Source organism: Pezoporus flaviventris, unplaced genomic scaffold (assembly GCF_033815535.1).
Source record: "Pezoporus flaviventris isolate CSIRO_AGI_PZ_B2104156 unplaced genomic scaffold, CSIRO_AGI_Pfla_v1 ptg000031l, whole genome shotgun sequence".
NCBI lineage: Eukaryota > Metazoa > Chordata > Aves > Psittaciformes > Psittacidae > Pezoporus > Pezoporus flaviventris.
The window spans coordinates 33,989,800-34,017,340 of NW_026892579.1; the positions used below are offsets into that span (position 1 = coordinate 33,989,800).

At 35.9% G+C, this 27,541-nt stretch overlaps 1 protein-coding gene across 3 annotated transcripts in view; it reads right to left on the bottom strand.

Annotated features, from left to right (window-relative positions):
* MYOM2 (myomesin 2) overlaps positions 1 to 27,541 on the bottom strand; it is a 78,501-nt gene that overhangs the window by 13,563 nt on the left and 37,397 nt on the right. For 2 of the 3 annotated variants that reach the window (XM_061460668.1, XM_061460669.1), the window contains 15 exons: positions 25,559 to 25,733; positions 23,810 to 23,931; positions 22,946 to 22,966; positions 21,393 to 21,580; positions 18,777 to 18,903; positions 14,597 to 14,775; positions 14,314 to 14,428; positions 13,631 to 13,787; positions 13,423 to 13,529; positions 11,393 to 11,437; positions 10,788 to 10,924; positions 6,208 to 6,352; positions 6,036 to 6,095; positions 4,620 to 4,687; positions 575 to 688 (listed from right to left, as the gene is read on the bottom strand). In XM_061460668.1, the coding sequence (XP_061316652.1) occupies positions 575 to 688; positions 4,620 to 4,687; positions 6,036 to 6,095; positions 6,208 to 6,352; positions 10,788 to 10,924; positions 11,393 to 11,437; positions 13,423 to 13,529; positions 13,631 to 13,787; positions 14,314 to 14,428; positions 14,597 to 14,775; positions 18,777 to 18,903; positions 21,393 to 21,580; positions 22,946 to 22,966; positions 23,810 to 23,931; positions 25,559 to 25,733 (1,760 nt within the window). The remainder of the gene's footprint in view (positions 1 to 574; positions 689 to 4,619; positions 4,688 to 6,035; positions 6,096 to 6,207; positions 6,353 to 10,787; positions 10,925 to 11,392; positions 11,438 to 13,422; positions 13,530 to 13,630; positions 13,788 to 14,313; positions 14,429 to 14,596; positions 14,776 to 18,776; positions 18,904 to 21,392; positions 21,581 to 22,945; positions 22,967 to 23,809; positions 23,932 to 25,558; positions 25,734 to 27,541) is intronic. The other variant, XM_061460670.1, reaches the window with a different exon arrangement.

Here is a 27,541-nt window from a genome sequence, read left to right on the forward strand (position 1 = left end):
AAAATGAAACCACTGGAAAGTCAGTGTCCATTTGCAGGTGAAATAAAGGAAAGAAATTAGAATAATAAGAAACCAAGAAATAAAATAAATATATCAATTAAATGGAATGCACATTAAGCAGAAAATTTCAGTCCAGGGAGGTGCCGGACTTTGAAGGCAGCAATTATGCAAGTTAAGGCTTCAGACACCTAACAAGTCAGGTTATCCTGTTTGCATACAGATAAATCTTAAATAGGCATATACCTTAATCCTATTCATTTAGGGCAATAAACCTGAAACACTGTCAGAACTAAGGTGCTTTAACAAACTGAAAAATTAAAGAGTACTAAGAAAGAATGAGACAGAGTTCACCTAATGACACTGAAGCAACTTAAGCATGAACTGTCTGAGCTGATAACAAAAATAGATACTTTTTCACTAGCATTAGTTACTTACCAGATAATTGAAGGATAGCAAATATGCTTTTTCTTAAAATAGTTCACAGAAATCATGATAACTGGTTTAGTGCTCTGCCTGGCAAATCTATAGCATGTCAAGCAGAAACTATCAATTCTAACAGTAGGTGATACTGTACCCCGGGGATACTGAAGTGACATTCTTCCTTCTGCATATCAGGCAGAACATCAACATCAATCCCAGAACCGTCCTTATACCACTTGAAAACAGTCTCCTTCTTCGTGTTCGCAACCTGTATAACAAAAAAGGCACATAAAAGTGACTATGCACTAAAGAAGGGTATCACTCTGTATGTAGTCACACAGGTACTTTCAACAGAAACCAGTGGTAAATCTAAATAACCCAATTTCAACAGAGCCCTACTAAGCAAATCATAGTTCTACAGTATATATTTGCAGGACAGAACTGGTCAGAAGTATACAGCTTGCAGCTCCATAGCCCTGCTAAATCCTTAAAAGCAATCATAGAATCATAGAATAGTTAGGGTTGGAAAGGACCTTAAGATCATCTAGTTCCAACCCCCTGCCATGGGCAGGGATGCCTCACACTAGACCATGTCACTCAAGGATCTGTCCAGCCTGGCCTTGGACACTGCCAGGGATGGAGCATTTACCACTTCTTTGGGCAACCTGTTCCTGTGCCCCAGCACCCTCACAGTAAAGAACCTCTTCTTTATATCTAACCTGAACTTCCCTTGTTTAAGTTTAAACACATTACCCCTTGTCCTATCAATCCTGTCAATCTCTCTTCTCTTAAAGGTTTTTGCACTCTGATTGTAGTTTTTCCAGAAATATCTGTAAGAAGTATCTTTGAAATTAGAGTTCCTAAACTCTCTCCTTTACCTTTTTCTGTTTGAATGTGTCTCTAGAGGGCAGTGTACAGAATTTACCCCTATCTTAGAGAGTCTTCAGTCAATTTGCAGATTTATCCCAGCTATCTAAGCAATGTCTTTCAGGGCTAAACTGCAGAAAGCATCTGGAATTACTATTCTGAAAGCATTTCAAACTTCAAAATTGCAAGCTGCACCAGAAATCCTCTTTTTCTACTACATTTTATAATATGGGAAGTATAAACACTTGAGGAATCCTACAAACTGCAGTCTCTCCCAACACAAAGGGGCTCAATAATACAGTGAAAATGCAGAGAAGTTGCTTGAAAGCCAGGATTTTGCTATAATAGCAGCAGCTCATCTAAGCAATGCAGAAACAGAATACAGCTATACCTCAAGTACTGCTCTAATTTAAAAAAAAACACATTTTATATTGGTGTTGCTTAAAATAGAGCTGGATAAATGACCTCAAACTGTGAATTCAAAGAAATTAAAAGCCCAGTTCTTTCTAGAAACCTTGGCAATATATATATTATTTTTCTCCCTTTCTGAAACACTATGGTTTATCTGACATCTCCATACCCTTCAAAAATCACAAAAATATGATGGCATTTCTGTCTGTAGCCTGAATTCTCAGTGAGCATGGCTTTGGTAGAAGGACAAAGCTGGCAGTACATTTCTCAATCTCCAGGCAGTTGCTTTAAAAAGCCTCCTTAAAAAAGAACCGAACAAATGTATAGAGGGCAGCCCAGAAGTTAATACAGATCTTAAATAGTTTCCAAGTGGCCTGCTTGGAGGAAAAGCATGCACCAATTTCTAACCCCTTTTCATTAGAGAAGTCATTCCATAGGTGAACAGCTCTATGAAAGTTCTCTATAGAGGTGACTAGACAAATAGGGGGCCACCCATTCTCTTTCCTGGGCATCTCTATAAAACCTGCTTAAATTATATATATTGCTGCTTAATAAGCAGTGTGGTTGCTATAGAAAGACTATTTGGGATCACAACCTGGCCCAAAGCAATGCCTTGGTTGAGAAAAAGTGAGCAGCGTTTTACATTTACCAGTAACTAAAAGTGACTATTCCTGTGGTCATGTGACAGTGGTGGCAATTTTATTTGAACAAAGCCTGAAGGAACAAGCCTTTAATGCTTTTCAACTTTTTTTCATCAAAGACTGTTAGCACTCAACCTGGCAATAAACAGACTGAGTTTCAGACACATGCAGTTTGCAGTGCCAAAGTTATTTCATGTTGACATTTGTTATGAAAAGTTCCTTTTTTCACTGTTTACACACACATCAAAAAATCTTGCTTTTAGCAGACACAGTACAAGTAAGGGTCAGAGCTAGACAACAGCAGGTAGCTTCTGAATATTATGCAATTTAGAAATACTTAAGGAAAAATTATAATAGATACTGCCTTATGGAGAAAGATAAACACACAATAAAAAGCAACCACCATCAGATTATCATTCAGATGGACAAACACGGTCTACTAGCATGCAGGGGCTACAATACCGAGAACAAGGCCATCAATTCCAGCTGATTCAGAATCAAATACTAAGTCAATCAAAAGTCCATCAGGTGCAATCACGTAGAAAATAAGCAGTACGTGGAGTGATGCATATTACTTTTGATATACTCTTTGTTCATCATTATTTTTATGGACCTTGATCATACAGTCAGACCTCTGCCCTATACAAGCTTCCAGTTACCCTGGTTTCCTAACTCCCCTGTTTCAAGCCATGGCCTTTGAGAAAGTCAAGAAAAAAGCTTTCTTTTGTAGGTACTTCTTTCACATTATCCCAGGCTCTTTCAAGAGACAAAAACACCTCCTGTGCACAGGAACACTAAAGAGAGCATAGAAGAGACCAGGCCAAGTGCTATGAATATGGCTTGGGGAGGTAGATGCTTTTATTACCATAGAAATAGCCCAGGGCAGCCACGCTTCTAACTTGAATGTCAGGTGTCTGAAGTTCATAGGAAAAATACAGGCTTCATTTTTCAAACTCTTCTTATGTGCAAATATCAGCCATAAACAAGCATAACAGTACCAAGTGAACCTAATAGCCAGTCACATACTAACAGTAACAAACATTGTAAGGGCAATGACATAGTTAAAATGATGAGTGTGCAAACAGCACACATCCTAGATTTCATTTACATAAAATGTTCTGACCTTATGAACAAAAAGTACACTGGTGAAAAGCATATAATCAGACACTCAGCTTTTCACAGTTTCATTTGCATAAATAGTGTCCACAGTAAATGAAAAGGATAATTTCAGATTAATTTGTAGACAATTAACACTAGTATAACTGATTCAGCAACGTTTAGTTCCCCATGTGAATGAAAGGATAAGCAGGGTTCATGCCTGAAGCAAATCACGTCGAAATTATAAAGTACTCCAGCTATACAGCCTCATACCAGCAAAGGCACCATGTTAGCTAATGGGGGCAGGCAGGCAGGCAGAATGACAGATTCACCACCCAGGTCAGTTCTGCAGGGAATAAACTGAGGTTAAAGGTCTCCTAATTAGTGATCAGGAAAAAAAGAAGGAAAAAAATCCCACAAATGTGCATGCAAATTACTCATAATGAATGACTCAAGTTAGTCTAGTTAAAAGCCAAGAACTTATTCAAAAGAAGTGGAGAAAATTAACACAAAAGTGTCCATATTACAGGAAAAGGCAACAAAGAGGAGTCTGATGCATGTTGAATTCAATTAACTCAGTTACTCTGGCCTCTAATTAGTCACTCTAGAAGAGCAAAAAAAATGACAATATATCAGTTTATAATGGCATATAAAGATGTTAATAGCAGAAGTTACTCTGAATTCCATGCACATTTGTTAAGATTCAAAAGTCATTAGTCAAGCATAATAAAAAACATGTTTTATAACTTTAGTTCTAGAAGCCTTTTTTGCATGCTTGTTTTCAGGTGATTAAATAAAAGATGTTTTGTGAGAGAAACCTCCAAATAAGAAAACAGTGAAGAAAGAGTTTGAACCCCATTTTTTTGTGGCAATTTTTTGAAGAAGGATGAAGGACCATTAGAGGATGATCTTATTTATTTTTTTATTATTTTTATAGCTCACAATTGTAACAAATGTTTAGATCACCTAACACATTTGTTAATGTCCTGTTTTGTTTTTTTGTTGTTGTTTTAATGAATTCTACTGCTGAAAAGTAGTAATTGAAGTGATTTTAAATATTTCTAAATAAAAAGTTTTACTATGAAACTTTTAATTTTAGATATCAAAAACTTTCCTCACATTTTCCTACCTCAATTTTTAATCAACACATTCTAAAAAAAAATTTCAAGCATGTTTCCTCACCTTACAAGTGAGTAAAACTTCACATTCCTCTGAAACTTTCCAATACAAAAACTCTGAGAAGTGAGGACCTAAGAAACAAAATTGCCTTGAACATGTGGTAGAATAAAGAGTACCAGAAAGATGCAGTGAAAGAAAGAAAAAAGATGACAGTTGTAACATCCTGACACCAGAAGGATGATATGTAAAACAGTGAGACAAATGAGTTTTCTAAATATGTTTATGCCCAACTGCAACTAAGCATAGGAAAGAAACTGAGTAGTTCCAAACAAGTTTACAAACAATGTCTTTAATGCAAAAGGAACTGGAGAATAAACAAATGTATCCAAACACCTAATAAAATGTTAAAAGCAAAAATTCCATGCCAGACATTATTTGACCAAATTCTATAAAGTTAAAAAATGTATTAAACATTATGAACAGGAAATATTCCTTTTACACACTGAGGCTCCAATCCTATGAATACACATATACTCAAGTAAATTAACTGCCGTTCACAGCCTTCTAAAAGTTATTGTGATTACTCATGTCAGGAAATTTATGTTTTAGTGTCTGCAGGATCAGGACCCAAAATTGTAATATCCAGATCAGGAGGTAGCGAAGTCCCAGACTTTCCCTTAAATCACTGAGAACTGAAAGATCCTGTGAGCTTATGCAGTAAGTGTTTTGTTTGGTTTTGTTTTTTTAAATCTACAACTTACACCCCCCCCCCCCCAAAAAAACAAAAAAATAGAATTGCATCACTTATGTAGAGAATCTTAAGCTATTTATAATAAATGTTTTTAATTATTATTGCTGCTTTCATCCTAAAAGCTATCTGCTTGCCAAGCAAAAATTACAAACTAGAGCTCAAACTCAATTTTTTATGGATTTCACAGTGATAGAATTCTGAGTTAGATATCCAACAGTACTTTCATCTGCAAACAATATAACGAGTATATAGCAAACTCTGTGCAGCAGCTGTGCAACTCTGTGCAACAAATATATATTTAATTCCTCAAATTTTGCTTAGACAAAAACCACAGGAACAGGTTTTTAATATTCCCTGACTGACATTATGTTGTCTACTCTTCCAACGATTATATTGAAATGACAATTTGTATGCTTAAAACTAAATGTGTTGAAACATTCTGTTGGATCAGACCCTACAGTAGGCACACTTTTCATAAATAGCAAGTAAAAATAACCTCTTGCAAGTACTCCCACTTCATTTCTTTACTTCGTGGAAGTTCAGCCACTACTTGAATGCATCATATGATAATGTTAGAAAATAAGATCTACCAAGGGTTGAATGTTTCCTCACATTGTGCAGTATATTCGTCTTCTAATGAAATCATTGGAAGCTGGAAGCATTCAATATTCATTAATACATCATTAGCTGCAAACTGTGCCTAAAGTCACCCATCTACTCTGTCTTACCTTGTTTCCTGAGAAATTCCTTTTGCTGGAGCTGAGATTCAGCCAATACTGCCTTGAATGCTAAATTTGAGAAGAGGTGAATGAAAAATGAGTTAGCCGCAAAATTACTCAAAGAATAATTGAAGTTCATTTCTTCATCAGAATTAAAGTTTCAATGTTTCAGTGAACATACCATCTCCGATGAGAACTAATGAAGACTGGTTCTTGGCCTTTCCATCTTGAATCTGCACTGTGTAGGTACCTTCATTGTCAATTGTAAATTGGTCCATCACCATTTCTATAATGCCATTTGAACGGTCACAATTTATTTTATGCCTCTGAAATAAAAATGTAGTAACTTTAGTATAATGCAGATTGCTCATTATTCCTTATTGAATTAATCATGTTTCACACCCTTGCCTTCACACTCAACCCTTTTCATTTCCTTGTAAATTGTAAACAATAGAAACAGGGCTGTGCTTATATACGTGTTGTACAACAAGGTCCTACTGGTGACAGAAACCTCTGTGTGCAGCTGCATGTGGAATCCTCAAGTCATGATAATACCACTGGTTTGGATTTTAAAATAATAGTTTATGGCACTATGCATGTTTGAAGAAAAGCTTTCACATCCAGGCTTTAGCTGCATTACAGCTTCCAGTTCAAGAAGGGGTTTTGCTAGGCTGAAGCAGTATGCCTAGCAGAGTCCAGAAATAGTTGGAAGCATTATGTTCATAGATACAAACATGGACCTCCAAATAAATCCATCACAACAATTTCAAAAGGTCATCACTACTAAATATCTCTGACTCATATGTGGCAGCTCAATATGTGATATTTTTTTCTCACTAAAAAAAAGCTAAATTTAGGAAGGGTATAATGATTTGCTCATCTAATGCTGGTTATCCTTTTCAAAACACTAAAGTGCAAGGCCATGAGGACAGTAACTTGTGCAAAACCAACAAAGTTTCTGGGAATAAAAAGGATCAACCAAGTCCAGCAAAGGAGAATTAGAATTCATCAAAACATATAGTTACCTATTAAACTGCTTGCAGAATACCCAAAACATCAAATATTGACTTGAATTCAGAGTTAAATATGTTGTTCATTGTTTGTGTCCTTTTTGTGTTTGCTTTCTATTAAATATTCCAGAAAGATAAAATATTGGCAGGCATACTCAAGGAAACAGAAAATTGTAGGCAAATATTGGACAGTACTTGCAAAACACGTTTTGAATATGCAAGTATTAGTTTAGATATGATCACCTTTTACTAATAACCTCTTTCATTTGGTGAGTAACAACCATGAAGGCTGTGTCCTACTAACAGTGATGGTTGAATATCAACTAAAAAAATTCCTAAAGCAAAGTAAAAATAATCCACAGAAGTTCCTTGATGAATACTTTTAGGTAAGCATTGTAGCCAAGGATATTGCACACTAACCATTCATGATGGGACCATATAGATGTAGTTCTACACAGTAAATAATAGAACCTGTTACTGTTAAAAGGAAACATGTTGCCACATAAACAGAATGTTTTGGTTAACCTTTTTAATGGACTCCAAACCTAGAAAAAGCTAGTGGAAGCCACAGGTAAATAAAGTTTAGGAAAGGGGGGGGAAAAATGGAAGAAAAAAAAAAAGCTAGCAAAAACCCCACTTATTAAACTTTCTGGGACCACATCCCTAAGTGGGAGAAGATTTAAGTACTGATTCAAAATCAGTAGGAATGAGCCCACAGATATATCTGCTTCAGGTTTGAGGGACACCTCCTGACCAGTCTCGAAAACAGATTCACTCTGGACAACAAGCCTGGAAGAACAGTGTAGACATAGTTATGATATTCAGCATTCATTGCTGGTACTTTCAAATATACAAATACTACTAGTTTTAATCTTCATGGGGTAACTGAAGAATGAAGAAAGATGAAAGATAATGGAATTAACAGAATAAGAGCCAATAGACTGATCAGGATTATAACTTTTTAAATAAATTATTTAGAGGGAAGAGACTGAGGTATAACATTTATATAAAATAGCAGGGAAAAATACTCATATAATTTGGGTATGCACTTTCCTATATATAGTTCAAAGAAAGATAATGTCAAAGAATAAGAAAAGATTTAACTAATCAGGAAATCAGCAGCAAAGTTACTTATATAAGAGTTCATCTGTAAGAGTTGAGGAGATAGGCATGGTAGGTTAAAAAGAGAAGTCATAGACGTCACAAAACTATCAAAAAATGTAAATTCAAATTCTTCTTACAGAATCTTGTCCACAGAGGTCAAGGACAACAATTGCATTCATTTCATGAGTTTTCAGGAAGAGTGTTAAATTGAGATTTGCCAGAAGCAGAAAAGGAAGAGCAAGATGTATGTTTTAATCTGATCCTTTATCACACTTCTAGAACTTTTTTTTCATTTCTTGCTTTTGGGTAAAGGGAAAAAATATTAAAAGATTAAAATGACAACTGATTAAATGGGGGCTAGTTTATTCCTTTCTTAGATTATTTTGAAATCTTACAGAAACCATTCCTTGTTAGGGCTTACAAGGAAAAGTTTTTCACTTCAGCCAATGTCAAGAACCAGGCTACAATTCACTGGCATATAATGGTCTATTGAACATGTTCAGTGACTGTAGCCCAGTCTCCAGGCAGGCTTTAGAGTGTAATTAGGCTTCTAACTGTTGCCATTATGCAGCAAGATGAAGTTCAATGATTTTATGGGCACCATAAATACTCGGGTTTTATGTGACTTTCCACAAAAATATCATCAGTCTCCAAACGTAAATGTCACCTGTGGGTTACTAATTAAAGAGGTGAAATAATGCAGCTCCCCTTCAAGACTCTCTCTGATGTCAATGCTTTCAAAACATATGCTAACTAAAAATAGCTAGTTCTGTTCCACTAGCATTACTAAAACAGAATATTGTCATTTCAATTAAATCATAGTCACTAATATTCAGGTTGTCAATGCTATAGTTTATTACTTCTTAAAGTAAGAAAAACAAAAAAGTATTTTACTCAGAAACACTTCTTTTTTCCACATGTCACTATATAATTATAATTATAGTAAATGCTCTCTGCTTTATTATGGTATAAAAATGCTGATAAGCTTCTCTGGCCAAAACCAGGCTTTGCATCCTCAGGAATAAACTGAACCTGTCAAATAGCTGCACTGGAGATGGATTCCTCACAGGAAAAGATATTTCCAGCACTTTATGCCCAGTAGATGAATCGTACTCCAGCCCTGAAAACATATGACCTTGTTTTCCTCTCAGCCCAATCTGATCACTTCTTTGTTTCTTTTTCTATGAAAGGTCTTCCTAGAGCTACAAAAATGAAGGAAGGTGGTGGCCTGTCCTTTCATCTCCATTGTAGCCATTTAAAGCCCTTTTAATGTCCAGGCCAAAATAAAAAAAATAAAATAAAAAAATAAAATAAAAAAATGGAAGTAACACCATCTAAAAACTGTATATTTATGGGCACTCTTGCATTTCCAAGTGCCTCCCACTTTCTATGTAAAACTAGTAGCATTATCCTCATAGAGAGGGTCTCTGGGAATAGCATGTGTTGCCAGTTTGGAGTTCAAAACTTGAAACAGCTCTTTTGGTTTGAGATGTTTTCATAAAATATCTATGCACTATTTTTAATCAGGTGTGTTTAATACTGGACTGTGTCTCATTTCTTCTCTATGGCTGTTGGTCATCTACCTACCCAAAATGAATACAGAATTCTGAACCTTAAACTTTGTTGTTTTTGTTTTTTATTTTTGTATGTATAGTCTCACTCTGCAACAGGAAATTAATACTGCAAAAAAGATTCAAGTTAAAGAATGACATTCCTCATGCTACCAGGCCTGTCAGCCTGACCTTGGTGCCAGAAAGGGCTATGGAGGAGATCATCTTGAGTGCCATCATGTGGCACAACTATGTATACAGGACAACCAGGCGATCAGTCCCAGTCAGCATCGCTTTATGAAAGGCAAGTCCTGTTTGACTAACCTGATCTCCATCTATGACAAGGTAGCCTACTTAGTGGATGAGGAAAAGGCCGTGGATGATGTCTACCTAGACTTTAGTAAAGCCTTTGATACTGTTTCCCACAGTACTCTCTTGGAGAAACTGGCTGCTTATGGCTTGGGTGGCTATTCTCTTCACTTGGGGAAGAGTGGCTGGAAAGCTGCCCAGTGGGAAAGGACCTACAGATGTTGGTCAACAGCCAGCTGAATCTGAGCCGGCTTGTGCCCAGGTGGCCAAGAAAGCCAATAGCATCCTGGCCTGTATCAGAAATAGTGCGGCCAGCAAGGCCACAAGAGTGATTGTCCACCTGTATTTGGCACTGGTGAGGCCACACCTCAAATCCTGTGTTCAGATCTGGGCCCGTCCCTACAAGAAAGACATTGAGGTGCTGCAGTGTGTCCAAAGAAGGGCAATGAAGCTGGTGAAGGGTCTAGAGCACAAGTCTTATGAGAAGCAGCAGAAGGAACTGTGGTTGTTTAACCTGCAGAAAAGGAGGCTCACAGGGAACCTTACAACTACCTGAAATGAGTGGTGGACTTGGCAGTGCTAGTTTAACAGTTGAACTCAATGTTTATAGAACCATAGAACAGTTTGGGTTGGAAAGGACCTTCAAAGGTTATATATGGTCTGCAGACCTTTAAGGTCCTTCCCTACCTAAATGATTCTATGGCTCTATGATGAAAACAGAACAACTATTAATGCAGAAAGGTTTATTAAACAAAATCACACATATATAGTACTGAATATATACTTACATCACTGTTTTCAACTTCTCTATCATTAATAACAAATCTGAAGGTAGAATCTGGTGATAAGCTTTCAGCCTGAATCCAGAAACGAACTTCTCCTTTCTCAAGAACCTCATAAGCTAATTCTGATTTCAGAGGTATTGCTGCAGAAAGAAAAGCAATCAAAAGTCAATAATGCATGAATTCTTGTGAGAAAAAGGACTACTATAGTAAAATATTAGTGTTTGCCTATTATTTATGGAATGCTGGCTATAGAATAAATTTAATGCAGGGAAAATACATCTAAAGCCATCTTTGGCTGATTTGTAAATTGATTTCTCAAAGAAAGAAAAGAATTTGCAGCTTGTAGTTTGCACATTTTTGAAGGAATTGGCTAGCAGCAACCTAGATTCTCTCGTCAAAGTTAAACTGCAAAAGACTTGTAGGCAAAGATTATTTTATTCAGTGTAAGCAATTTATTCTTCTAAATGAATGGAAAGATAAGGAAGCAAGTTGTTCCATGAAAAATGAAGCTGCCATTGTTTCAGGAAGAATCGTTTTGGAACTCCAGCCATTAGTATGTTATTATAATTCTTCTAGAAGTGTCAAATAGATTGAGATCTTCAACTTACTTGGATTCTTTATCTCATTGCTTAATGCCATCAAACGTTCAAACTCTGGAATGAAGAAAAATACTCATGTTTTAATTTATTCTGAAAAATACAGTCAGAGAACAAATATCAAAGAAGGTACATATCAGCATCAGCATATAATATCCTTAAGTCTTATACGTTAAATACCCAACTGTCTTCATAAAATGATGACTAAATAGAAAAAATAATAATATTTGAGAAACTTAAAATTCTGATACATATAGAAAATTTCATTCATTTTTATGCACACCCTCTTATGAAAAATAATATAAACAAGGGATGAAACCTATTTTAAGCTTTCTATTGGTTTTAAACAAAAGATGGGAGGCAATAGCTTCTGAATGCATGAGGTTTCTTTATCTACTGACTTTCTTTCTGACACTGTACCTGAAAAGCTTGTTTTACTGTGGCAGAAAATAAGATTGAGTGCAAGTTAGTCTGAAAAAAGGTACAGAAAGTTCTATTTAAGCCACTGAATCCTAATAAAATCTGTATGAGAGTCTAGAAATCACTTCATTAGAATTTCATACTAACCCTATTTATCGTATTCATTAGTAATAAAGATTTGTAAGATGAACATTACGGCCAATTGCAAATTTATAGATAATGAAAAGACTAGAGGAAATTAGCAGAAATTTATGATATGGCAAAGAATTTAGCAAAATTACAAGAGAATTTATAGCATTTGAGGAAGTAAATGGGGAGTGAAGAAATGGGTTTTGGTGCTAAGATGAATATATGGCACTTGTGCAAGGATCCAGTACAAATAAAAGTGTAATTTTGAATGACAGATATGACAAGGAAAGACATGGGTTAAGTGTTGGATAGGAAGCACCTTCAGTGCTCTTCTACAAAAAAAAAACTTCCACTGACAGTGGCAAGACTTACAGACAGGTTTCAGAGAGATACTTCAAAACTAAACCAAAGGGAAGTTCTCATGATCAAATGTATATCTGCCTTTTCCTACAGTACTCTATGGAAAATAAAAAATATTACAGTTTAGCTTCCCTAGAAGAAGCAGATGTTGGTAATAACCAGGAGTCCACATCAATGGTCCATGTCCTGGAGAAACATATTTTTTGTGGCTGCACATGGGTTTATTCTCAACACCTATTATGGGTGGGAGGTTTGACATGGTTCATACAGTGATAAAGCCCGGTCTGCTATCAGGCTCACATTCAGTCTTACCTCGTCTCCTTAGAAAGAAGGTAAGTAGAGGGAATTTCATGCTTAAGGAACTCGGCATACCAATTATAGCCTGTGGACTGGGAAAGCACTGAAGTAATTTTTGCACTATTTGAAATCAGAAAAGTCCCCTGCCTTGCCTTTCATCTCAGCACCTCTCTATGGTAAACCAAAGTCAGCCTAAAGCAAAATTCATTGCAACTCAAATGAAACAAAAAAGCTACAATGAAATAAACCCAAACTGATTTAAATTTAAACCAAAGGGTCATTCAACCCAATGTATTCAGATGTTAAAGGAACATCCTTTTTCTCACATTCTTCTCGCTAATTCTCTGCACCTAAGTTTTATGAAACTATACCTAGATCCGCAAGGTCTGTCTCTATATTGGGCTCCATGGTAAACAAAAATCTGATGGTTACTTTAAAGCTAACAGAGAACCAATTATTATAAAATGTAAAAAGATATAAAGTCAAAGCACAGCAAAAGCAACAAACCAGAAAAAGAGATTCACAAAACAATCAAAAAACTGAACAATTTCAGACATATAATTGAAAGTGTAACAGACATTTACAAACAGCATTATATCCCAGCATAAAAAAAACAATTCTAATTGGACATATTATTTTTTTTCTTTTTTTAAGAGAATATTGCCTTAAGTTATGCCCATTTCCATTATTGTGATAATCAGAAAAATAAGTACTCACACAAAGCTTGTTGTGCATAAAAAAGAACATGAGAGTTGTGGGATTTTTTTTTTCTTGGACAACTTTTAAGGCAGTTGAGGTGATAAAATGAAGAAAGATTTAGCTGATAAAAACCTTACCTTCATCATCCATAACAAAGCTGGATGAAACTCCATCTGTGTCACTAACTGAGATAGAATAAGTTCCCAAGTCTGATTTATCAGGATTTTTGAAGTACAGCTTTGAACTAAAATCACCAATAAAGGATATAATTAGCAAGCTTTCTCATGTTATTGGGATGTTTAACATGACAAATGTCTAATAATTTGGTAGACTGGCAAGACTTACCAACTTCCTTCTGTTTCAATCTTAAACTTATCAAAATCATCAATCTCCTCATATGATTTACCCCACGTAAAATGAGATGCATCTGTAGCTTCTTTGCACTCAAATGCCAGGTAAATATTACCTTCATCATCCACACCTGAAAAGATTTCTTTTGTTCCTGCAAAAAAAGAATCTACTCAAATATCAATGTTGCATTTCTTTTTCGAACTACAATTCAGAAATTACTAAAGCCCATGCAAATTTTGACCATTTTCACTAACAGGTACTTGCAGATCTTACTTGCAGATCTTGAAGCCTGTTTATGTCATATGCTGACTCAGCATCACAAACTAGCACTATACAAGCAAAAAAAAAAGGAATCTTAAAAATAATAAATTCTTATTGAGAGGCAAATATATAAAATGAAAATTAATATGAGATATTAACAGTTTAAATAAATTAATTTCATTATCACTCTTGAAGTTTTAATAAATGTGTAGTCATACTTCTTTTTACTCACAGCAAGTAAAACATGAAGCCTTGAAGACCTCTGTATCCACAATATTTTTTCTTTAAGTTTTAAGGCTAAAAGCTTCTTAACTCTTGAAATACTTGTCTATGCTACAATATCAAATCAGATTGATTAAAGTCATTTCTAAGTATTTCAGTATTTCAGAAGCAGAGGGGGTAAAACAGTTCATTACCTGGCCGTGCCTCGACAAGCACCGGTTCAGATATTTCAGATGACTTGCCTATCCCACCATCATTTACACCACGAACTTTGAAAACATAGCTATGACCCTCTTGTAAATTAGTGACCTTGAACAAGATAAAGAGCAAAGCCAGTTTAAAAATAATCTAAACTCTTATGTTTGTTTATATGAAGATGTTAGCCAAAGTCCAAATTCAAATACACACCTTTGCTGCACTCAATTAAAGGGTTTTTGAACTCAGTTTTGAATTAACACTAACCAATGAAAATATTACCTTAAAATAGCGCTTTGGAGTAGGCTTTTCATTAGCAGTGATCCAGTCCTCTGTATCTACTTCCTTATAGTCCACTAAATACCCAGTAATAGGGCTTTTGCCTTCATACACCGGAGCTTTCCACAGAAGAACCAGGGATGTATTTCTAACTTCACAAATGGTGAGATCATAGGCAGGACCTAAAACATTTAAAACATAGGAAGTTCACTGCAATATAATAGCATTCTACAAACTGGCCATGTAGAGGTCAATTTTGTTTTGACTGTGTTTGCTTTCCAAAATCTCATCCTTTACAATAAACCTGGTGTATGTGGTATTTAGGTCATTTTTCCCTCATGGCTGTATACAGCAATACCTGCTTTATGCAGTGACAGACATTAGTGTTCTGAAGCACACATTCTTAGCTAGATCTCAGTAACTCCATTTTAAGGCAAAGCTAATCATGCAGAAAATCCATGCAGTTTAAAATTTTCCAACAAGTACTAGAGGTTGCTTGTCTATTAAATAATTTCACCAGTCCATATCAAAGTTGCTTCACTGAGCCTGACTCAGGTTCATAATTTATCATCAGGATTTTTATTTTTTGTTGATACACTTGAACCATGACCCTTCAGACTAATCCGATACCCGCTGGCACCAGTGGACTTTGGATCAATCTTCCCATTTCCTGACAGAAGATGATGTGGATAATGATAACCAAGAAGAACTTGTCAAGATGATACATAGTAGAAGAACTATTTACGCCTAAAACATCCAGATGTCCTATGAATAAGTGAGAGCTCATAATTTTGTATCTACTGAATTATGTTCTTCATACTACACTTTCCTTTTCCTTCATTGAACTGTTCCAGTGCCATTCGGTTTAACTTGTGGCATTTTATTTTTTTTTTGCTATAATCTGAATATTTATTTATACTTGTAGACTATAAAGACAGAATTTTATCAGTTTTCTAGAGTGGTGAAAATATCCATGACAAAATACTGATATTTGGTTCAGTTATGTGTAGTTGGAGCTTGCTTCTTGTGCTTTAAATTCAGAGTAAAGAAACCTGAAAGCACCTGAGACTTAGGGATTTTCTCACTGTTGTCAGTTTGGCCAACTTCTTCAGAACAACTCTCACCATTTAAAATAAATAAGAATAAAAAAACCTTCCAAACAAAGCTGATTGCCATTACAGCCTACATGATGTTAATCAATGTTGAATGAACATGAAATTTGTAACGCACGATATTAAGCACATATACAGCAAAAAGGAACCGTTTTCTTTTTAGAAAAATTTTTCCCCATACTAGACAAGCACATTTCAGAAAACAACATTTAAGTACCTGTTACAGACCTTATAAGGATAAATAATAGATTTCTGATGGAAAGACTGCAAGTTTCAAGGAGTCTAAAGCCTTCTTTCAGGGCTCTTAAAAATCCTAATATGAATGTCTATATAGTCACCGATAATTAAAATTCCACTGGCAGATTCACCTGCTAGAAATGTAGATAGTATAAGAAAATGTGTAATGAAATATGTTCTATTCTGAGGATTCTGAGACCACAGATGGTTTATTTTTTCACGTCATGTAAAATATTTCATTAGCTATCATTGCTAACTCACAGAGGCTCAGAGATACCTAATACTAGAGATCTGCAGAAGGATGAAATAATTATGGGCTCTGGGCAAGGAATCCATTACTTATGCTGGAAATCTTGCAAGGGGTTTTGGCCTTTCTAAGGAAATCTCCCTTCCACATCAAGAGGTGGAAGAATATTTCGTTGACATTGGGAGTCTATTGCAGTCATATTACATTAGTCTTCAGTATCTTTGGTAAGCCGGAGAAGAGGGTCAGCCTCTTTCTCTCAGTCTTAAATCTTAATTATTTCTTTTCATTTTTGCTAAGATATTGTTTGAAAACTTATTCTAAAAAGGGCTTGTGAAATATTTTAACAGGTTTGGTAATTTGGAGAGGGATGGGTGGTTGGTTTTCTTAAGCAGGAAGAATGCAATACTCTCTGTTCAACTAGTTTCATAATGAGAACAAAGTAATCAGATAAGGAGTAGAAGAAAGGTCAGATTAGGTCAGATTGTTCATTATGAAAATGGAAATTTCACTCTCTTCATTTCCTGAAAGTGCCTTTTACTTTATTTCTTTATATATACTTTAAAATGAAGTATAATCTTCACTCATTTAAACACTCAGCAGTTTCACTGATATTTTGAAAACACTGTAGAGAGGACAAATCGGAGGTCCTTTAAGGAAAATAATTATTCCACTGAGGATGCATTTAAACTAAATATTACAAGATTATAAGAAAATGTAGCTAACACAAAGGGAGTTAAGGTCAGGAGATTAAACATTTTGTTATTGATAGCTTTGTCATGTCATTAAATCCCGAAGATAAGATATATGAACTCAGAAGAATTTAGCTGGAAAATGTGGAGAACAACTCTCTGACAAGGTTTTGCAGAAAAGAATGTGGGTATTAAAGAAGCAAACTTGGAACTTAGAATAACAGTATGAAATAAATTAAAAAAAAAAAGAAAAAAAGGCAAGTAAAGGATTTGTAAGCAGGCAAACAACTGTGGCGTCTGGAGTTACCATTTCTTTGCTCAGTGTTGAAAAATCTTTATTTGAAATAGTGACTCCAGTTCATGCACTGCCATTGGAGAAAGACATGAGCCAACCAGAAAAAGTTCAAATATCAGAAAATTGTTCACTTAGAGATAAGAAATACATGATGTATGAGAAGGAATGCATGAACTGGATTTTGTCAACTTAAAGGGGAAAGCTGTGAGTCTGGAAGTCTTTAAACACAGAGAAAAGTTATTTCAAAGAGAAAAAGAATAATCTCTTCATCATGCCCTTGGTGAACAGGACAAGAAGCAAATTGGCTTAGATTGCAGGAAGAAAGGTTCACGAATACTAGAAAAACTTTTTAAACTGTAAACATATTAAGATTAGGAATATAGAACCTGGACGTTTTCATGGACAGAAGTCTTTAAGGACAAATTAGACAAGCCTCTGTCAACAAGATGGGTATAGCTGATCCTGCATGTGTATAAGCGGTTGAATTATATGACATTTGACATCTCTTTCCTGGTAAATTATTCCATTTGAATCAGCTCATGATCTTACTGAGCTGTTGTTCCAGGCAAGAATTACTTTCTACATATAGCATAATTTTTACATATAAAGAAGAAAACTGACATTTTCCTGCCACGTTATGCTAATTATGCCTTTTTGAAATCACTAAAAATTCCAATAGTTTTGGAAAACCAGATTTAGGGGTTTGATTTTTCTTTTTTTTTCCTTTGCCAAGAAAATAACTGCATGTACATTTAGGCATGAAACAGATGTGTGCAGGTGTCAGACAGCTACTGATGACATATGCAAGTATTAGAATGGATCCTTAATTGCATGCCAAAACTCAATGTCATAAGTACAATTTGATTTAACACCACAGCAATGTGATTTATTTTACAGCATTTGGGGGAAAAGAAGGAGAAAATATATTAAAGTGGTAGGTGTTTGTGTTTTCATCATGGGCTGTATGGTGACATGCTTTGTTTAGGCAAGCCAGTACCACACGTCAGAAACAGTTTCAGCAAATGTGTTGCTCACTATGGGTGAGGGTCCTAGAGTGTTACAAAATAAGCAGCATGGGCTTTTCAAAACCCTTTCAGAGGTTATTTACAGAACTCAAGCATTACTGATCGGAACCAATTCCCTCTGTGTCTAACACAGATTTAAATGCTCATGAGGTAGACTAAAATTTAACTTTCTTTTTCTGAGGGTCCTGAATTCACAGTAGTTCTTATTTAACATTTTCTATGAAGTCAGTGTTGCAATTAACGGTCTGTAGCTACATGTACACTGCTAAACTACAGCCAGTCTAAACACGGGTTTGAGTATTAACACATAGTCATTCCTACTGTATGTTTGTTATCATGTTTGTTATGTGTCTAATAATCTCTCAGGTAACACCTAGGTATAATCTAGGGGAAATTCATGAATCAGGGCACACTAGCTGAGACTGAAGACTTTAGCTATAAAGTGTGAGCCACACTGTACTACTCGCCTCTATGTCAAGAAACAGGCCCATCCAGCAGAGTTTGCCTGGAACAATACACTGACTGTGCTTTAAGGAGGATGAATTGAATTGAATTTCATCAGGAACTAATAGACTTACCAGGTTCTGGCATAGCCCATGCTTTACACTTAAAATGCTCACTGGGATCTGAAGGTTGACCTATTCCAACCACATTTGCAGCAGCAACTTTGAATTCATAGAAGGCATCTTCTATCAAATCCCCCACCTTTTTTGAGAAAACAATTCAATATATCAAAATCCATAATTTATATTATTTTAATAAACACTTTAAAATGAGCATTACTTAATTAGTTATCAGGCCTTACTGCTGTGCTGGAGCACTGGAAGGATTTATTTTAAAGATTTTACTCTTAAACAGAGTAATGCAGAGATCTACATTGTACTTCCATGTTTCAGCCACATCATCCTAAGAATAACAGCACTCAGTATATTGGCATGAGAGGCTTTAAAAGCTTAGAGCAAAGGTCCAGGGAGCCCAATCAATGAATAGCAACTAGTAGATACTTATGAGTGACTGTTCTAACATGAAATGTCTTCTTGCATTTCTTATGAGTGGCTATTACTAAGCCATTCACTTCAGTAGGAGTTTAAATGGTGTTCTGGTCTAAAGAGTTCACTGTGGACATACCAGGGAATCTAAAGGAAAAGGCAACCCAGTTACTTCCACAGTGTGCTAATATAAGCTTGGGAAATATTCTCTTGGTATTTTTTTCTGGCTTGTATGCATCTTTCTCTTAATATTGCTTACCATTACAAAGTGAGGAAGTAAGCAGTGGAAACGGGACGACCGGTACCCGTGCTATACCTCTGCAAGCATCCCTGGTAAATGAACCCTGACTTACCTAGTAAGTCCATCACATCATCATCTCAGATTTTGAGGTCAAGGTATATAAGTCATGAGCTTCTTAATACACTAAGCACCACATGATAGCAACCCACTTCCATCCTTCATTTTCCAGACTGTCTAAATAAATAAACAAGTCTTCTACACCTCAGTCCTCTGCATAAGTTTCCCAAAGTTATATCTAGTCACATGTCTCAAGAGAAAGAGACAGCTGAGGGTAGATCACATAGTGGAGATATGGAACAGTTTTAGATTTTCATGAATAAATAAACTATCACTATATTCACTGGGCAAATGTAAAAATGTGAGATAAAAAGGAATTTTAGTATGCTTTTTTTTAATGGTAACAAACATGTGATGGGATGATAACAAATATATGATGGTAGTATCAAATACAAGACCAAAGCAAACAATGTAAGCTAGGAAAAGTCAAACACTAGTAAAATTTAGGCAGAATTCCTGAAGACATAGGGCTGTAGAGTGTAATTCACAAGAAAGAATAACAGTTTAGCCTGTAAAAATTATTTCAAAACCTCAGGTTGTTAAAGGAAAGAATATTTGTTGGGTTCCCACAGACTAATTTAATCAGAGAGGGTTAAGCCTTCAGTGATTTCTGAGTGCTCAACTGTATATCTCAGTGCCTTCTCTGTTTGCAGTATGTCATAAAATATTCTCTGCTACTAAAAGCTGTCTTACTTTTATTTCCCATCAGTATTTCAGATTCCAGTCATTCAAACTAATGTATGAAGATGCACCTTCAGGCACAAATATAGTTACTGGCAGGTATGCAAATTAAATATCCAATTAATTAAACTCTGAATGGTTTGCCTTAATTTACATTACTCATTTACAAATGCATTAAAAAATGAAAAGATCTGAAGAGCATTGATTTACAGTACCCTTTCATGCCTACCCTCCGTGTCTTTTTTGATTTCTTAATACCCATGCTCCATCTGCTATGTCAGAGATGCCAGTTATAAACTCACTCACAAGCATATATACACCTGAGTACTGCCAGCTGTGCATGAAACTTTCTTCCTGAGCTCATCTGCGGTATTATTTTCTAATTCAGAGTCAAATATCTGCTAAAAATGCATTTCTGCCTTGAGGTTTACAAGAAAGTTGCTGACTTGAAGAAATACTTTTAAGAAACATTTTGGAATAAAATATGATTAATTTAAAAAGTATCAGAATAATTAATAAGTTGTTATATTCTATATTCTTAACCTTTTCTCATGGAAGTTCACATCAAAATTTTGCTACTTTAAGAAACATTGAATACATTGCAAGTCCAACTAGAAGTAATTTATTTTAAAACTAAAATTATTACTCTGGAGAGGAGGCAGGAAAACATATTGCTAAGTTTATTAATATACTTCCCTTTCCAGCTGCAGGCAGATTTTGAGGGTAAGAACAGGGACAGATACATTTGTTCACAGCCCATCTGCATTTCACTTGCAAGTCTTCAGTTCTACAGAAAGTGTGGTCATCTGTTCTGAAAGTGCTTCCATCTTTTGTCTGCATGTTATTACAGTAATACATATAGTGCTCATTAATGAATATAGTTAATGAAGCATTTTATAGCTCATCTTGTTCTTTGTGAAGAATGTGCTTCACACCTTTTTCCACAAACATAACCTCTCTGAATTGGTCTCAGAATGTCTTAGCAAAGGAAGCCATTAATTCCCTACAGTTTATAGGCATGTTGCACTCCAAAATACATAATGAAGGGCCTGGTTTTACTGTAGTAAGTATTTAAAGAATTTCTCTGCAAGAAAGTAAAACTCTGCCAAAAGCAAAGAAAGAATACAAATCAGCTCCAGAAATGTAAGTAGTAAAAAAGTACCAACCGTGTAAATTGTCTGGGTAATAAGGGAAGAATTGACTTCGTGCCAGTTTTGATGATTAGCTTCCCGTTTATCCATATAATAACCAAGGATTGGTGAACCTCCACTGTACCTTGGTGCTTTCCAGCCAAGGGTCATTGAATGACCATCGCAGTTCAGAAGTGTGATACCATGAGGGTATGATGGACAAGCTATAAAGAAATAAGCAATCTGAGAGTTAAGACAGAGTCTAAAACATGGCACTGTATAAGCTGTTTAGCACTTCTTATATTCTATTTTCTGCACTGTACTGCTATCAGTTGCATATTGGTAACAAAGTAGCTGTATAGCTGCTAATCAAAATTAATTTTATTTCCAAACATAAATGTGGAAGCTTTTGAAACATCCATTTAATGCGCTGCCCATTCAGTAGACAGGAAGAAGGAAGAGATAATCTCTGGTATAGAAATGGTAATGCCAGTGAAAATGTTTTCAGACCAGATATTATTGTAGGAGATTGAAAGGGATCTGAAGAGCTTTTCCTACTAAGAAACCAATAAACTACTCAAATACTTTTGGAATATGGTAAGACCCACACAATGATAAAAAAAAAAAAGTGCCTATAAACTTCAATGAAATTAAATTATATGACTGTCTTATCTATGGCCTTCATGGTTTTCCCCTCCTATGCCCATATTATATTCCTGCTTCACACTGAGAATGCTTTCTGCCCTATAATGAACAGAAAATATTTAGATGATCACTAGCTTAACCTTTGCTGAGGCAAAAAAGACATTTCCTTAATAAGTCTACCTGTATAAGTTTACTTCCATCTGTAGCAGAAGGAGAAATATCACCCAGGCATCTTCCTAGAGATGCATAAAACTGTTTTCCTTAGCTTTTTACACCCCTACTACTAGCAAACACCCTTTCCACAAAGCACAGTTTTGTATTTGCCATCTGTGCATGAAAGTTTGCCTGAAGATACTCCTTTCTTAACACTGTAGTGCTGCAGCCAGTACAGGCTAAGTTCCTGCCATTAAAGCTCATTGGATATTTTCAGTTGAATTACCAGTATACATTCAGAGAATGTGACTTACCTCATTCAGAACAGAATACGTTAGCAGAGGCCCTTAATACAATTCCTAATTTGTAGCTATACTGGTGATCAGCATGAAAACAGATAGTAATCAGCAAAACTGTCATTTTGTTCTGTTTTCAAAATGCGGCATTATACTGAGAGGCCATAAAGCATGGCCTTTGCAATTATTACCACTTCTTGGTAAATAAGAGCGACCACAGCAAACTCCCAAATGCCCTTAAAATAATACTACAGAAAGATTCTGTCTACTCTAATACAGGTCACCTTTAAATAGCCCTGTGAAAATCCTGTAAGTCTACTGAAATGGATAAAAGCCATCCACATCCCATAGCTGTGTGTAAGATCCATGTGCTCTGTGTTGAGTGACAAACACCATGCAATCCTCATCTTCAAAACACACAGTGACAAAATAAAAGGTGCAAGTGCATTTATGACATAGGGGTGATATATGTTCAAGTGTCCGTGCACCACCTACCCATATGAGATACACTTTGCCCTAAAAAAATCAAACAGAGTTTGATTGTCAGTAACATCTCATCCAAATTGACCTTATAATAGCCATTCTGAATTATAAACCTGTTAGAAAACTATTTCTGACAAGTATGCCTATGGTCTTCTTCTCCAAGAAGAAGAGGCCACTCAGGTGGGGAAAAGGTGTTCTACTTTAAAATTTTCAATATGAAACTGAAACTGTGCAGAAATGAAAAATGGGACAGAGTAGCCCAGATGTGTGTACTTTTTGTTCTAAGTAATTATCCAGCCTTTCAGTCAGCATGCATCCTACCCACTGAATGTTGCACAATGGATTGTTCTTACAGTGAAATTTTGTTTGCAGGGTGCCAGAGGAGGTAGATTGCTCCAACCTGGAGCAGCCAAAGGGAATTTTCTCTTTGTTTCAGCCACACAGCAATAAATTTTCCTGAAACGCTTCTAAATGAAGCAGATTCTGTGCTGAACCAATCTGCACCACTCCAAATTAGCCAGAAGCTACTTGTCTAACTTAACCAAGACTTACCATTTCTTTATGACAGCTGAGGAGCAGAAACCAACTTGGTCATTACAGTGAATCTGACCCAATATTTGCAACAGACATTATGCATAACATCTTTGGTTTCTAAAACAATTTTTTTTCTCTAGAACACATCCCAGAGCGCAAATGTCACTAAGGGGATGTACTCATTGTCTGCAAAATGTACTGTTACACAAATGAGACCAAAGGAGTTGATTGCTGTTACTCATTCTTGAGTAACAAGAATGTTACTCATTCTTCCATCCCGAACCATTCTATGATTTTATGATTCAAGAAACAAGAAGTGGAGTTGCAGAGATTCATACTTACTAAGGGCTGCCTGTACTGTTATAGCCTCTGACTCCTGTGAATTTTCACTGAATCCTACAGCATTCACAGCTTTCACACGAAAGATGTACTGCTGTCCAGTTTCCAAACCATGAACAACAAACCTGAGTTTAAAAAGAAAGGTATATGTTTTACAGGTACCATTCTGTTCTGTAAAATGAAATCTGGGCAACAATCAGAAAGCTCAGCATCATGAGTGCTTAACAAAGGAAAATATTTCCAAGAGGGAAACCATAATACAATGATACAATGTAGTACAATGCAGTTAGATGGGATGCTGGAACAAAACACAGTACTTAAAGTTACTATCACTGATCTACCACTTAGAGTCAGATAAACTATAGTATGTTCCCTCTGAAATTTGGCTCACTGAGTTATAATTGGGTTAAAACTTAAACAGGGGAAGTTTAGGTTGGATATAAGAAGGAAATTCTTTCCTGTTAGGGTGATGAGGCACTGGAATAGGCTGCCCAGGGAGGTTGTGAATGCTCCATCCCTGGCAGTGTTCAAGGCCAGGTTGGACGAGGCCTTGGGTGATATGATTTAGCGTAAGGTGTCCCTGCCCACAGCAGGGGGGTTGGAACTAGATGATCTTAAGGTCCTTTCCAACCCTAATGATTCTATGACTCTATGATTCTATAATCTGTTCTTGGAAGGGACTATATTTTTCACTGTGTTTTCATAGTCACTATCAAAAATAGGTTACAGTTTTGATCTGAGGTTCTAGGTAATTATTGTAGCAGATAGAACTATCCTATTGCAGGATATGTTCAGATAAAGCAAATGTTTTGTTTTGGTTTGCGTTTTCTTTTTTTTTTATTATTATCTTTGTGCTCTCCCAGTCCCTTTTATAAGGAATTATTCTCTACTTTTTCTTTGATCAAATTTCTTGACTACTTGATCAAAGGATTCAGCAGAATACAAAGTCACTCAGAATTAATAACTGACAAAATACACTAAACAACATAATGTGCTTGTTATATACCCATAAGAAAATATAAATTGCACATCTAAACTTTGCATTTGGTGAGTGATTCCAGCAAAAGTACGAATGATTGTCACAAAGGAAATTAATTGAAGAATCACATTACAAAGTGTGATGTTTTCAGGAGGGAGTAAGAAACCATCAGAAATACAGACAGGGCTGGCATCATGAAAAGGGAACTACAAACAGGGGCTATTGTCTTTTACCCATAGATGTAGCAGGTCAGGGACCCCTATGTTTCTGGGATGGGACATTTGGATTTCCTGCACAGTAGTATCAGCAGCTGCAGCACTTTCCCTACCATGTTTATAGCAGACATGGCCTGCCCTTTTGGCCTGATGTTCATGGGCTATGGGAAAGCTTCTGAGTTCCCTTTCTTTTTCACACTCTTCCTCATGTGCACCAGGGCTGTTTACCCTGTAATATATTTTAGATTTTAAGAAAGGCATTTATTTTATGCTTACTTATGTCAACACAGAATCATGACTCTATAACCTGCTTTTGTAATTCAGAGTCATGCAATAGAGAAAAGATAGAAAAAAAAAAAAGGGGGGGGGGGGGGGAAGGGGGAGGGAAAGTCTGCCCTGCAATCTGAAATGCTTAGCTCTGAGAGTCTGCAGAATGTTTTATCTCACATTCATTCAACATTCATCTTCCATGATAACATCATTGCTTACCATGCAAATTGGCTTAAAACAATCCTACAGTTTTCAAACCTCCCCAAAATATAGAATTATTGTCAATACCTGTTATATTTAATAGGTTTATGGTTACTAGGTTCCCAGTGATTTGATCCCACCACAGAGTAGTCAATATAGTAGCCATATAAATCCTCTTCATGCTTTGGTTTATCCCATTGAACCACAACTGATGTTTTTGTATTTCTTGTAGCCACTACCTGACCAGGTGTAGATGGAGCAACTAAGAAAAAGAGAGAAAACACGTACTATTATGAAATACATAAAAATAAATGGAAGCTGAAGTGAATGAAACACTGTATACTTTCATCATATTTCATCACTACAGACATGACTTCTCCTACCATATTAATATTGCTATATGAGATATATATTTTAGTATATTTTTTTCACTGTAAGTCTGCATACTTCTATATATGTGGGTACAAATATATTTATTTTTCTACTTGTTTTCTTAGAGTAAACTTACTCTAAGCTATGAGTAAGCTACTTCTCTGATTTTATACAGGTTTCTGAGGAGGGAGTTATAGAATCATAGAACAGTTAGGGTTGGAAAGGACTTGAGATCACCTAGTTCCAACCCCCCTTCCATGGGCAGGGACACCTCCCATTAAACCATGTCACCCAAGGCTGTGTCCAATCTGGCCTTGAAGAGCATATTTTCAATATCAGTGTGGATAAAGGCATATAGGTATGAAAATGTTCGCTCTCAGAAGTCCTCTCTCTAATATTCTCTCTCAAATAAAAGATTTGTGTATAGCTTATACCCCTGGAGCACAACTGCATCAGTAAGAAATGCACATAAACTGTAGAGGTATTATATAAAGAGCATTAAGAAATAGTGCCTTCCACTCAAATAACAACCCCAGTTCAGAAAAGGACAGCTTTTTAAGGCAGCTTTAAGCATGTTTGAATGCTAAGTGTTTAACTAATCTTAGCTAGATGGATTGCACAAAACCATACGAACACTAGTTAAAAGGGATCTCTGGGGACCATCTAGTCTAACCTATCACTGAAAGTGAGATTATCACTAACACTAAACTGGATTGTCAGTCATGAGTTTGTCTAAGTCGTGAAAAATTCTGACAGCGGAGATTTCACACCTGCCCTGCACAACCTTTTCCATCATTGCACTTTCGCACCTTTTTCACCAGAAGAGTCCAACCCGAATTTAGTAAGCTACAATTTATGGCTGTTACTTTTTTCTTCTTTTTTTTTTTTTCTATCATTTGGCATTTCTCAGAACAGTTCAGCACAGTCATCTTTGTAAGTCACCAAACGAAACAAGCCCAGCTACCTCCACCTCTCTCCACATCTCACAGCCTCTAGTCTCTGGTTGTCTTGGTTGCAATCCAGTGGACCTCTCGAGGTCCTCTACACCCATCCCTCTAGACTAAGGAAGCCAGAAATGGAATCAATATTCCAGAACCAACCTCAGCAGCACTGAGCAGAAGTGGATAAAGCTTCCTTCAATCTGTGGACTACAGTTCTCCCAACAGTAGGCAGTTCACTTACATGCAATGAAAGTTTAGTTTATATGGAACTAAACACTCTGAATGTGCACAAATAGAACCAAAACCATCAAGATCTAAATGGAAAAAAAATCTTAATTAGGGCCAACACACAGTCTCTATGCTATAAAATATCTGTCCATAAGGAACTAAGGCAGTGTCTCAGTTTTCCTGATAGGTTGAGACATCCAGCACTTGCCTATTGAAGATGGTTTTAGTTTCCTTAGACAATATATTGTGGAGAACTACAAGCAATACATAACAAAAGAAAGGAAGCTTCTTTTCTTTTATTTAGTCTTTCAATCTCAAAATAAAATATAGTACTTATACACTATTGTACTTTATGAAATAAATCTGTAAGATTGGAAAGATTTAAGACATCTCTATTTAGGGCTTTAAGTGTGTCTGTACATACATGTTCTACATGTTCTTAAGCTGCCATTATAGTCAAAGAGGTAGCATTTATTTCAATTACCCAAACAGATTAATTTAGGGCCATTTTAGAACAACTTAGACTTCT